The sequence below is a fragment of the Cryptotermes secundus genome, unplaced genomic scaffold (assembly GCF_002891405.2).
Source record: "Cryptotermes secundus unplaced genomic scaffold, Csec_1.0 scaffold1019, whole genome shotgun sequence".
In the NCBI taxonomy this organism is placed as follows: domain Eukaryota; kingdom Metazoa; phylum Arthropoda; class Insecta; order Blattodea; family Kalotermitidae; genus Cryptotermes; species Cryptotermes secundus.
Genome location: NW_019729226.1, coordinates 121,716 through 135,958, shown reverse-complemented (window position 1 = coordinate 135,958; position 14,243 = coordinate 121,716). Strand labels below are relative to the sequence as shown.

Here is a 14,243-nt window from a genome sequence, read left to right as displayed (position 1 = left end):
GCGACGCCTGGGAGGGGCTTCTTCTGTGCGGGGGGGGGGGGTGACGCGTTGAACTAGGCTGTGTAGTAACCCATGCATTCCTTATCTCAGTGGACTCGGACCATATCCGCTGCCCACGCTTTCGAGGACGGCCAACAGGACAGCAGCGTACGTGCGTATTTTTTATTACTTGGAAGCAATGGAATTTTATTCTCTTAACCAATCGCAACTGCGGTGTAGTCGAAACATATAGATTCTGAGTATTAAGAAACTTCTTGCACACAGCTACGGCTGTCTTATAAATGGTCGAAAAAGAAACAAAAAACAAAACGTTGGCTTCATATTGTGGTTGTGGAAGTCATATTGGTTTTAATCGTACTTGTAACGTGTATTGACTTTTCTGTAGTTATGGATTTCCATTTACTGGCCGGTTGAGTTTTATGCATCTAAGCACGTGTTATATCACCGCTTACGGTTGTTGGACATCAAAGGAACATACACTTAACCGAAAAAGTAAAAAAGGAAGCAAAGCTATTCCTGTAACAGACCGTGGAGGCCCATAGGGTTGTGAGACGTCGAGGCTACAACATTTTTGAGAAAATCGGCTCACAGAAGGCGGTAAGGTTGTCAGCCTTACGTGCCGGCCGCCCTTTAGCCCCCCCCCCCCAAATGATTCCTGGTACTCATTTCTGTTAAGAGGCTGAGTCGACCCCAGGGTTATAGTGCGGCTGGAAGGATTAGGTCAATTGAAAAATCCAGTGACTTCATCGGGATTCGATCCGCGACCTTCCGGCTTTTAGCGTAGTGCCTCAACCAACTACGCTACCGCGTGCCCCTTTTAACCGTCTGTATATATACACACACACAGGGATACGGTATTGAACATAACAAAAATTCACTGATCTCTTAAAGTTTATGTTATTGCTGTGCAAGGTGCGGAATGTCTCGGTTTAGAGCGAATAAGAGCTGCAGTGTCAGCATACTATAAGCTAGAACAGAAATGTTTCCATTCCTTGCAGACCTGTGTGTGACAGACCATTAAATTGTATTTATAGACGGTTTGTATCATAAGTTACTTCCGTTGTTTAAAATACCAGTTAACTCTTTATTTGTTTTACATATAACAGGGGGTACGCGTTAGCGTAGTTGGTTGGGGCACTATGGTATAAGCTGGAAGGTCGCTGGTTCGAATCCCGATGAGCTAATTGGATTTTTAAATTGATATAACCCTTCCAGCCGCACTATCGTCCTGGGGTCGACTCAGCCTCTAATAGAAATGAGTATCAGAAATCTTCCTGGATGGTAAAGGGCGGCCGGCGCGTAAGGCTGACAACCTCACCGCCACCCGTTAGCCGATGTTCTAGAAAATGTGGGAGCCTCGACGTCTCACGACGCTACGGGCCTCCACGGCCTATTACAGGGATAGCTTTACCTTTTCTTCTTGTATAAGAACGAAAACAGTTTACGGTAATGTAAATAGTTTTCTTGGAAAGCGGGTTATGTTGTTGCTGCCAGTTAGGTTTTCTGTGGAGAATTGACATTAAAGTTGTGAATGTAAATTGCACCCATATCTACTATAGCACGTACATGAAGCCATTTCGTATCGAATGTTGTTTTGTGTAACTCAGAGCGGAACATAAGTCTTTGAATGCTTTGAATATCCGGATTTGCGATAGGCCCATAACTTCGACGTCACAGTTTGTTTCAGACCTGCCCAGTAACCTTATTTACATAATCCGAAGCAAACTACAGTCTGCTATCACTCACTCAACTAAGTATAACAAAACATCAGCGAGGGCAGAGTTCTTGAGTAGACGATAGTTGCTCAGCTCAGCGAGAAATTTGCACCATTTTTATGGAAGGTTCATTACCATGTTTACAAGAACATGAGCAAAATGAACACAGTTCACGTGCTTCAATCCTTATTTCTTACGATCCATTTTAATAGTATCCAACATAAGCGCCTAGGTCTAAAGTGTCTTTCCTTTATGTTCTTTCTATAAAACCTTTGGATTTGTCGTCTCCATGCGTGCTACGTGGCTCACCAATATCAACGTCCTTTGTTTGATCATCCTAATAACATTTTTTGTTTATTCCTTCAGTACTACGTTCTGTCCATCGGACAGAAAAACATTCGTATTAAAGCGAGTGCCGTTAATTGAAACTGACATAAAGTAATTGATCGCATTTTCGTGCTCACATGTAGCGAGGAGTACCTGTGTCTGAATTCATCCACGACCGCTTACTTTCAGGTCCTTTGCATTTCGCTTCTGGTTGACTCAACCTACTGTTTGACTCCGTATGGCATGAGATGTGGACAGTGGTGCTTAATAAACCACCGTTACTCCTGTAGTTCGGATGAATTGTATCTTGTTCATGTTGTGCTCTTTGTTGCAGACGGAGATTGCGAAGCGCCTGAACGCCATGATCGCACAGATATTGCCGTTCTTATCTCAGGAGGTGAGTGAAAGCATGTGCATGCACGTCATCTAAACTACAAAGTATCAGTTTAATATTCACAGAACACCACATAGGCCTGCTGCTTGTAGACACTTCAGGGTTATCGTTCCTAGGGCATTTACCACGTCATCATTAACCCTTTACCAAGGCCGCGCCATAGCTCAAGCAGTTAGTCGCTGACTTCCCACCGCGGCGACTCGGGTTCGATCCCGGGTCTGGTCAAGTGGGATTTGTGGTGGACAAAGTGGCGCTGGGACATATTTTCTCCGAGTACTTCGGTTTCCCCTGCCAAACTTCATTCCACCAATTGCTCCACAATCACCCTCACCTATCATCTGTTGCTGGTACAATAGGCCAGAAGTGGCCGCAGTACAAGGGACTTAGTCCCACCCCACAATAAAAAAAATATGAATTCTAGAGGGCCAAACAGATGGAAGCCACTAGAGGCCAAGTCAGGGCTGTAAAGCGGATGTACAGAAAGTTCCCACTGAAGTTCTTGGATTCTCTCCTGGGATGCTCGGGCTGTCGGGGGGTCTGGCCTTGTCATGACGAAGCAGTGCTCCTCTTGCCAGTCGGCCTGGATGTTTTCTGCGAATTGCATCCCAAAGTTTCAGAAGAACTTCTCAGAACGATGTAGAATTCATATTTTCACCACGCTTCTCTAGTGCTGGTTCTGCCTTCTCCATATCACACACACATTATTTCCCATTCCGCCCGTAAGATGGAAGCAGAACGTTCCTCCGAAACATTGATAAATACCTACCAGACTATGTGTCATCACATTGCTGGGCAATGTGCCCCAACGTCACTTTCGTTAGTTGGATTAGAGTCCAACATAACAAGCCTGCCGTTGGGTGCGCATTGTTATCGTCGTCCTTTCAAACCCACTGCAATCGGCAAATACCAGGAATGGGGCTCTGCGAATTTTTGGTGTGGCGATTAGTAGTAGTGAGAAACACTGTCGGCGTTTATTGTGGGGCTTTGAAGTTTTGCACAATGATGCATCTATGAAAAACGTCATACTTGATAAAGTGGACATAAAGCAGGAATTATTTCCTTTGTATGACAACAGACGGCTCTTCCTAACTTGACACGAAGCCGGTTACGTGAACATATAGGCGTACTGTCAACACGGGTTATAGTCTGTAGACAGCCTGATCTCTCAGAGGCTGCGCCATATTATCCTGTCCTTTAGTGTTTTCACCTGCAATGTTCTGTGACGCGTTAGGCCTATAATGTTAGGATTACTGTCCTGCAAAAGTTATTACTGCCATTGAGGTAGGTTGTTACCAGAATTAATTCAAGAAGGTTACTGTCTTCTGGGATGTAACGCCGTGTAGTCTGGTAGATATTTACTGACGTTTCCATCTGCAGGATACATTCGCAAATGTCCCAGAAGACAACAGAAACGCCTCACAGTCGTCGCCTTGAGTACTGAGGTTTTTCTGTTGGTTAGACAATATGTAATGCTTGATGTTGCTGTAAAGCGGATGTAACGTTGGAATGATGACATGGTGATGCTGTGTTGCAGCACCAGCAGCAGGTGGCCACCGCGGTGGAGCGCGCCAAGCAGGTCACGATGACTGAGCTCAACGCCATCATTGGGGTGAGTACCCCGTATCAAATCTAAGCAGAAGAATTTTTTTTTTTTGGATTATGTAAAGGTTGTATTCAGAATGACGATCTTTGCTTCCTGATACATTAAGATTATTTTATATTACACTTGGAAGCCAATTTCCCAAGGTTAACGCTGAAAGTCGAAACATTGGCTGCAGTGCCATGGCTGTAGGCTGTTCCCATTCCCTGTTTTAGGCGTCACTTAGTCTGAAACAGGGACTGTTTTAACCTGTCCTCTTACCAAGAAGCGTTGTGTTGTTTCAGATGTAATTGTAAAAATTAAAAGTTTATAGAAAGTTCCAGATCATTTATCTGTTTCAAACGTAATTATACAATTTTTGTTCCTAACTACAGGCAGTTACAAATTTCTCAAATGCACATGGTAATCCTGTCGCATGACATTCTGTAATTAATTTTAACTGGAGTTGATCATTAGTTTAGAATTAAATAACTTCATAAGTTAAATTTAATTTCTTTCTTAGTGGCTCGTGAAGTAGATTTCCTGGTTGTACAAAACTACGTGGCATATGGCTGGGCAGACGTTTGACGAAGACTGGAGAAATGTGAATTATGGGTTGCCTCAGGATTTGGGTTACAAGTAACTTACGTACAGCTGCTTTTATTTCACGTCTCTGGAATGTTAGTTGTGAGATGCTGAGCAGTGCGAAACACAGATGTGGTGCAGAAGCGTGTTTCATTGCTGGTGGCATTTAATTGCCGGTTTCCTACATTGACTTCCCCGTTGACCATAGCACCCACAGTTGAATATTGAACTGGGTCACTACCACTGCAAAATGTAGCCCATTTATTAGGCCTGTCGTATGTAAAGCCAAGTTAATTACGTCTCTGAAACGCCTGTCCTGATCGGGCTGGGAAACTTGTATGGAGTTCAGCTGCACAACACTTTCCTGCTCAGGTTGCAGCACGGAGTTCAGATGTGCATTGTGTTCCTGTTCAGGCGATAGCACGGAGCTCAGAGGTACATTGTGTTCCTGTTCAGCCGATAGCACGGAGTTCAGATATACATTGCGTTCTTGTTCAGGCTATATCACGGGAGTTCAGACGTACGTTGTGTTCCTGTCCAGGCTATAGTACGGGTCTCAAATGTACACTGTGTTCCTGTTCAGGCTACTTTACCGGTCTCAGATGTACATTGTGTTCCTGTTCAGGCTATAGTACGGGCTTCAGATGTGCATTCTATTCCAGATCAGGCTATAGTACGGAGTTCAGATGTGCGATATGTTCCAGATCAGGTTATAGCACGGAGTTCAGATGTGCATTGTATTCCAGTTCAGGCATAGCACGGAGCTCAGATGTAGACTGTGTTCCTGTTCAGGCCACATTACCGGTCTCAGATGTACATTGTGTTCCTGTTCAGGCTATAGTACGGGCTTCAGATGTGCATACTATTCCAGATCAGGCTATAGTACGGAGTTCAGATGTGTGATGTGTTCCAGATCGGGCTATAGCACGGAGTTCAGATGAGCATTGTATTCCAGTTTAGGCTATAATACGGGCTTCAGTTGTACATTGCTTTCCTGTTGTATGGAACAACTCAGCGTGTCTTGTAAAGATCATTCGAATTCATTCCTCCATGCCAATTTGGAATGGCTAAAGTTTCATAAAATGAGTCTTTTCTTTGATTTGCCTTTCTATAAACTTTTGGCGTTGATTCGGTTAGAAAGATGTTCCAGTGAATCATGTAGTGTCCACTTCCTTCCGGAAGACCACCGTAAGGATTCTACAAAAGATCAATATTGTGGTATACAGATTGAGCCTAAAATAATGGGTGCCTGGGATGTCACTACACACTCAATTATGTTGCTGTCGACTAACTGTGCTTTCTTTTGACAGTTCTCGCGTTTGTTAAAGAAACAAAGCAGAGAATTCATCTTCGAATTTTCTTTGTGCGTGTTCTAACGTAATTGACTGAAGGAAAACTCACTGAGAGCATTGTGTCATCTTAACAATGGAGACTGAGACGTCAGCGTCCGTCGTCATATAGTCAGCCCGTCTTCCACGTGGCTTGATTAAGCAGGACAAGAATAGAAAAAAGAAATACGCTAAAAGTAAAGGTAAAATTGTAAAAATTTCTTGAAGAATCTACAATCAGGTACGAAGATAGTTCTGGATTTTTACAACATAGTTTAACATTTCATACGTCTAAGCCTCAAAATTAGCGATTTCGTTTCAAGATAGAATTTATGGTAATTGTTTTTGAAAATTTAAGGGCGAACACATGGGCTACTGAAGGGCGATGGAACTCCTAGTCTTGTTTTATCCTACATAGGATTTGAGGTTCTCATAGAGGTGACGATTCATAGTGCAATCTTTTGGACTGTGACTTTGTATAGTCTAGTAGGTGAGTAACAGCATTTTACCCTGAAGATGGAATCATCATTTTCATCCGAAACCTGAGCACCCACTTGTCACATTATACGATAGCATAATTTGGAAAGCTACTTTATTTTATTCACTACAGAGAAAACAGTTTACCCTTTAAAGCCCATTGGTTACTATGTGTACCATTTGTTTTAAATACCGTAACTGCATTCTAATCACAGAATGTGTTTGTGCGTGTGTTTCATGTGATTCTCACAACAAACACCATTAAGCGGATGCTTTTTGTAGTGGAGATGTATGTTGATTAGAAGAAATTCCGTCTTTGAAATGTTACGCAGTTATCACATGAATTAATGGCTGGTGTAGATAGGCCCAGTTAGGCCCACATTCTTAACGTTGGTTTGAGGTTCTCGTCGGAGAGTTTCAAGATTACGGTTGTCTGGAATGTGGCAGCGGACAGTTCGGTAGATAGGTTGCAACACGTTGGAGCCTGCTGCCTCCACATTCAGGTGGAGGGGTAAGCCGCGGGGAACATTTGATTCGAGTATAGAGACGGGAGGACAGAAACTGGGACTCTGATTTACCTCTGGTCATAGCGGCCTCTGTAGTCTAGGGGTAACGTTCCCACCTCATGACTCAAGGTACGCGGGTTGAAACCCGGCGGAGGTCGTGGAATTTTTAAGGGCGGAAAAATGCAGGGAACAAGTCCTCCGGGAGGGACTTTAAGCCGTGGGTCCCGTGTCGTAGATTTACGGCACGTAAAAGATCCTCATGTCTCTAGACCTCTGAGCAAAATTAGGCAACAGTTTCCCGCCCAAGTAGTTTCCAATGGCTCTGGTAGATGGGGGAAATATCAGGTACCGACGGCCGACCTCTTTGGCTGAACGGGGCTGATAGGACGCACCAGTGCCGGTAGGGTATGGGGACAATAGAAATTAAAGGGGGACGCACAATGGACAAATAACTGGTCTAAGTGCATGGGGAAACCCCTCCCCCTCTAATAATAATAATACCTCTGGTTATGACCCTCCTACCAAATTGTCCACATTGGACTTTTCTTCTTATGGAGTGAGACTGAATCCACTTTGTACTGCGGCCATTGTTTGGCCTATTGTACCAGCCCCGAATGATAATGTTCCGATGATGATTGTGGAGCAATTTGTGGAATGCGAATTGGCAGAAGAAACAAAAGTACTCGTTGGAAACCTGCCCCAGTTCCACTTTGCCCACCACAAATCCCAGATGACCCGACCCGGGCTCAAACCCGGGCCACCGCCTAAGTTATGGCAGTGTTGAAGGATCTTCATCAGTATCAGAGTTTTCCATGGCACAGCTTCGGTGTCCGTTTACGAGTATATGCACTTCCGTAATTGCTTCTGAGTGCTGAGAATGATAGTGTACTGCGTGATCAGGCCTGTCGCAGTCCACAAGTGGCCGTGATGAATGCGAATCACTGGTGTAATGACGACCGATTGAAGGCTGATAAATCTGCATTTGAACCATTGCTTCACAATGAATCTTGCATGGAGTCACCCGGGATCGAACCCGAAGGCCTGCAGTCGAAAGCCAGCACCTACCCCCCAACTTGTGGAGATGGGATCTGTATGTATAAAAGTAAAACGTGGACTGTAGTTCGTGTTTATCCGTTTAAGAAATTAGCACGACTTAACAGAATAACGTTGTTTTGGTGTGTGACATGCTACAATGAATAAACAAGATGTTTGTTCTTTGTTACAAAGGAAGGCTACTGAAAGGCTGTATTGATGGTTTTCATGTTGTTTCGGGCACACAAGAGGCTTTCTTTGTTCTCACAGTCAAGGTGTACGAGGTGGCAACCCAGTTTGTCTTCACGAGTATGGATTACAGTGTTTTTATGCATTGCCTTTACGTGTGACAGATGCATATAATTCAAATGTTCTGTTCTTTTTCAGCGGTCCTTCGTACAGTCTGTGTTTTTTTTTTCCTTCTGTACCAAACACACTTCTAACCCTCATGTCCCCCAGGGGCTCGTCTGATCCTCTCTCGAGAGCTGCTGGTTTGTTTATTCTCCTAGCTGGGATCTTCCCCCCTCCTCCTGGCTTGGCAGTAGCAGCATCAACAGCAGACAGGACCTAGGCTATTAGTGCGGTTTGAAACCAGGCGCGAATTGTGTCAATATTTGACTACCCTGTGCGGCGCATTAAAACACAAGTGAGATGGAAAGAGAGAGAAGGGTGAAGAGAAGGAGTTTGCTTGTCTTCCTGTGTTTGCCGGGCAAATAAAGGTAGCGAGAGAGAGAGAGAGAGAGACTAAAACGAAACAGACCCACAAGCGCGTATGCTATAGCTGCATGTATACAAGGACGATTTATGAACGGGGGATTTGCCTAACCGTGGCGGACGTACCAAGTGGACTCAGCCTCACTGAGCGTATCGTCTCCGTGTGTAATCTGCCTACATGTTCCATCACTGGCTCTAGAACATTCATGCTTTAAGCATTTTATTTATTTGTTTATGGTTCATGCTGTCAGTAGCTTAGACCACACATCGTCGAAAGATACGCATATTGGTGAATGCTGTGATGGAAGGAAGTGTGGTCTAGTGGTCAGAGTTCCTGGCCACAGATCCAGAGGTCCGGTTTCGATTCCCGGGACTACAAGATTTTCTGAGAAGTAGTGGGTCTGGAACGGGGCCCACCCAGCCTCGTGAGGATAATTGAGGATCTATTTCAAGGAAACAGCGGCTTCGGTCTAGAAAACCGAGATTAACGGCCGTGGGGATTCGTTGTGCTGACAACGCGACACCCTCTATCCGCTAAAGTTGGCACTAACTTAGCCGACAAGCGGCGGTCGCTCGGTCGGTATAGTTCGCTTGCGTACTAAAACCACAGAGTTTTTGTTTTGTGATGGAAGGAATGCGATAGGAGTCGGTCGTGGACTCATGTGACGTCAAAGGTAAAGATAAAGTCGTCCCTGTGCTAAAATAATTAAGCATTACGCCATGAAGACATATGGGGGAGTGGATGTATTGATCCATATTTTCTTGACCTCGACACTAGTTGGAGGTGAGTGGTTAGCTTCACGCCCCAGCCGCCTTACTTCCGAGGAAGTAGCCCCAGGTACTCATTGGATAGGAGGCTGGATGGGTCCCAGACCCGGTTTGGACGACTTGAAGGAGACGAAATTCTCTCCGCCTACTGGGACTCGAACTCCAACCCCTCGGTCGTCCAGCCCGTAACCAGTCTCTGTACCGACTGCGCTATCATGTCTCCCCCCAATGTGAGGTACTGTCTCGTGTTTGCATGTAGAGACCGAGGAAGGTCACTAGTCGTTGGTCCAGTGGTAACTCTCTAGACTTTTTTATTTATTTTAGAGGTATTCAGTTCGAAACTCGACCGACCAATCTGCCTCGCGAGAATCCGAAATGTATGGTGATGACCAAACACAGACGGATGCCAGTTGTAGATTAGTTGCAGATTATGTAGCCTCATACAGGAAAAGGCATCCAATTGAAAATTAGTATGTGAACCTTGCAGGGACGTACAGCTACGCACAGACTGTTCAGGCGTGAAAAATCGTGTTGCTGAAGAGCGTCTGACCCATTACTACTGCTTCAGAATGTTTTCTGATCAGTTCACAGGTATTCCACCTTCCAAAGTTTATATGTATCATGGACTGAGAAGATGAATCACTGTCAAGACACATACATTGCATGGGAGCCCAAGTTCGTTGCTAGTTCAGTTCATCTTCACATTCCCACTTTCTCTTTAAGAGTGTCTTTATATTTCTTCATCTTCGTCACGATCTCCAAACTGATGGCTCCCCACGAAATTTCCAACCAAAAGCTTTTTTTTTTCTTGTTTAATCATCTTAGATCCATACAATTCACTGGTATGTCTGTAAAGGTGAATGAAGGTAAAGTTGTACCCGTGCGTAATGAATTAGGACAACGCCACGAAGACGTATGGGAGAGTGGAGGTGTAGTAGACCGTGTCTATTGAAAACATCTTACAAATAATGAGATATTGACGTGGGTCGTTACGCCGTTATTAGGAAGTTTATAGATTTCATTTTCAACGGACATGTGGACCAAAATCTCTATGCCGGGGATCTCGTTGAACGTACAGGACCGTTTCCTACTCACTGTTTGATGATACCCACAGAAACATAGAGAGCTCATCACTTTCCTTTTACAAGAGTATTCCGTATACATTCAAGAGCTGTGCTCATCAGTTTCCTCTTACAAGAATATTCCGTATACATTCACGAACTGTGCTCATCGCTTTCCTCTAAACAAGACTATTCCGTATACGTTCTCGAACTGTGCTCATCGCTTTCCTCTAACAAGAATATTCCGTATACATTCACAAAATGTCTGTAATAAGACGGTGGGAATTGTACGCATAGCGTAACAGTTGTGGTACTTTCATTCTCTTTTGTTTAATTATGTCTAAAAACCACAAGAATTATGGGGAAATTTTGCTGGACGTATAATGTGTGCTTTTTTTTTTCACACCTGCTGCCCAGAATCTGTATCTGTTCGATAAATATTCAGCTAGTTGTCTGCACATGCGCTCAGAAACGCATGTTGTTCTTCTTGTACGGTCTTCATTATTGCAGTCCAATTTTAAATCGAAATTCGGATGTGTCCCCAGATTTTAGTGAACCCCCTCATCATCAAATGTCATGAAAATGTGTCGAATGATTCTCAGACGGACATAAATACACGAGTAAGCTAATGAGCGAAATTTTGCAGCTTTTCGTTGTGAATGAGTCAAAATGTGTTTGTAGTATAAACAGTCCACGGTTGTGCAGTGCTTCGGTTCCAGTATACATGGCAGGTTAAAAGCGATCGTACTGTTGATTTTTGGTGTTGATGAACCATCAGCTTTTAGAGCTACTGTTTGTGTTTGACCAAGTTTTCATCTCATCCCTGAGCGTGTTGTGATATGTTTGGTAGTGTACATATCTCTCTGCTCTGGGCATGAATAACCCTACCAAATTGCAAGCCAAGCAGAATTGTGTGTATGGTTGCTCACTGCCGTGTGTAGACTAGCGGTGCTTGCTTTATTTCAAGTGTTCCAGGGTTTAGGCTGTGATAGTGCTTTCTCGTTCAGTATTCTCCGTCTCATTCTCACGGATTTCAAAGCGCTAAATAACTAAACACCGGTTTTCCTTTCCTTATTAACACGCGCGCACATACACGTCACCACCAGCTCCAGGCGTAACTTATAACGGTGTTAATTGGCATTAAAATAAAAGGATGACTCCACTCACTAAACAGTCCTCACATACACAGGGATATAAAGGGCCAAGCCCCCTCTCTTTTTTTTTTGTTTCACCTGCTACAAAGTATCTGGTTCCGCTTTTCTCCCTTTGAATAAAAGCGCGCGTGTGTTTAATTCGTTTTATATAAAACACCCTTTGAAAACGCCACACAGTCATATAAAACCTGACACCCCCCCACCTCCCCCCTCTCTTGGTTGGGAGCATTCTGTTACAGAGACGGGCTCAGGTGAAGCTGCGCCGTGGTGCGTGACCCGTCATTCGAATTTATCGAGTTTGTGCACGCCGCGCAGCCCTAATTAATTAGACTGTCTCAGATACCGTGCCGTAATTTGAGTTTGCGTCTAAGTTTCGTTTTATTTTGAATCAAACTGTTGTTACCCCGGTGAAGTAATTTGTCGAGTTACGCAGGAAGTACCCTGAGTTCACACTGAAGTCACGCTGAAATTAGAACGGCGGTAGGCAATTGTTTGGATACTCGTGCCATGAAACATAACTCATACTGAAAACAAGTTCTGCATCGGTGCCACTAAACAGATAATGGCGTCCACTTCCCGTTTCGATAACGTAACTGGTCATGAAGGCCGTGCCATAGCTCAAGCGATTAGTAGCTGGCTTCCCACTGCGACGGCCGGGGTTCGAGCACGGGTCAGGTCAAGTGGTATCTGTGGTGGACAAAGTGGCAGTGGGGCAGGTTTTCTCCCAGCACTTCAGTTTCCCCTGCCAATTCGCATTCTACCGACTGCTCTACAATCATCTGGGGCTGGTGCAGTAGGCCAAACAGTGGCCGCTGTATCAAGTGGACTCAGTCTCCCCCCATGAGGAAGAAAGTAACTGGCCATACTCAGACAACAGTGGGCTCGCGGATTGAGGTGTTTGTCGTCTTCGATCGCTCGAACAGTAGAATCATGGGTTAGAATCCCATTCAAGGCATGGGTATGCGTATGTCTGTGTTGTTCTCTGTATGCAGAGGTTCCCCTGTCCGCGGAATCCTACCGAATATTCATTCTGAATTGGATGTGGCCAAAAGATCTGGGCCATAAGAGCAGAAGACGAACTACTTACTTGTAGAGTACTGTCGCCGTATAGTCTGGTAGAGACAAGAAAGCCGCAGTCTGTAATTTGACCCGCTCGAAAACCACAAATCTCATAGGCTAGTAGTTACTGCTTCACACTGAAACTGAAATGAGAAGATGTAAAATGTAATTTAAGATGGCTGCCAGGTTCAGTTACATTCATCACAATTTTAATTTGTAATTAAACGATTCCATAGATTGTAAATCTCCGCCAGAACGCCGTCACACGGAAACACACGTCATAGGCGTGTTTACTGAGGCAACGGGTGAACATTAGGAACCAGTGGCGGGCCTTAAGCGTTGGGTTCCATAAAAGGCTGGCAATTTCTTGGCTAGCTGCCGAAGAAGCTATGTGGCCTGTAGAATTAGATAAGGTCTACTGAATTCCTGTGGCTGAAATACACACAAAGAATTTTTAATGTAATATGAGACGCGCGTGTTTGTGCAGTACTGCATTTGAACACGTATATTTTACGACAAAGGACTAACGTTGTACGTAGAGAGTTTGAAAAGCGTGGGCAGAGCACACGAGCTACTTCTGTAGCTCAAATAAAGGCGTGTTGTATGTAGAGAGTGCTATGCGATTTGCAGTGACTATACTGCTCCTCCAGTAAGCAACGTTGACAGCATAACCAACCAGTGTGTGGTCTTCCCAGATGAATATTTCGAAATGGTTTGTGTGTATAAGGAACATTGTTTATTTATCCAACATGAGATACGGCTTACAGAGTTTTGTGTGTACTTGTAGCAGCTAATAAGCGAAGAGTGGACGTTGGTGTTAATGAGACTGCAGAGATGGTCTGTGTGTGTATCTGACGTCATGCCACAAATTAGTACGCACCGACAGGCAGCAGAACCTCGATAGCATGCGAATAATACTACGATATATACATGAAGACTACGAGCTGGCCATTGAGCTTGGCTTTGGTTTTAGTTTGTAGCCGCCTGATGCGTTTTCCACGCATGCGCTCACTCACCGACGGACGGGAGCAAGCAACTAGGGTAATGGATTACCGAGTGGCGTGATGTCATGTGGCCAGCCATATCGCGGTTAGTGTTCAGTGTGAAACAAGCGTGTGTAGATTATCGTGAGGAGAGAGAGAGAGAGGTTGATGGTAATATGTTATCGACTGTGTGCAGAGTGTCGGAACACCCGCTTCCTCCTCCCCAATTCCCCTTGCCTGAACCTTGCCACTAATAAACACCACACTACCCCCCTGCCCCCGTTACTCCCTTCTCTGAACTGTTCCCTGTTCATGACACTGTACGGCTAGGCACGTGTTTACCCGGCTAATTACCGAGTTGGGCAAACTAAACGTGCTTGCATCGCCTGTCCGTCCGTGTTTCATTTTGTTTGCTTTTATGTTTTCAGTGGTGGCTTGTTAGATGTTACTGCTTTGACTTCCACTTTACATTGCTGACAAAGTTGTTCTTGGAAATATAGACCACAGGAATTATATACCTCTGGCAGAGAAACGGAAGGTGTATGTGATTCTTAGAGAAGC

At 44.6% G+C, this 14,243-nt stretch overlaps 1 protein-coding gene across 1 annotated transcript in view; it reads left to right on the top strand.

Moving 5' to 3' along the window:
* The window catches only part of LOC111865575 (transducin-like enhancer protein 4), a 399,537-nt gene that overhangs the window by 277,057 nt on the left and 108,237 nt on the right, over window positions 1-14,243 (top strand). The window contains exons 5-6 of the mRNA XM_023853727.2: window positions 2,377-2,439; window positions 3,971-4,045. Coding sequence (XP_023709495.1) covers window positions 2,377-2,439; window positions 3,971-4,045 — 138 coding nt within the window. The remainder of the gene's footprint in view (window positions 1-2,376; window positions 2,440-3,970; window positions 4,046-14,243) is intronic.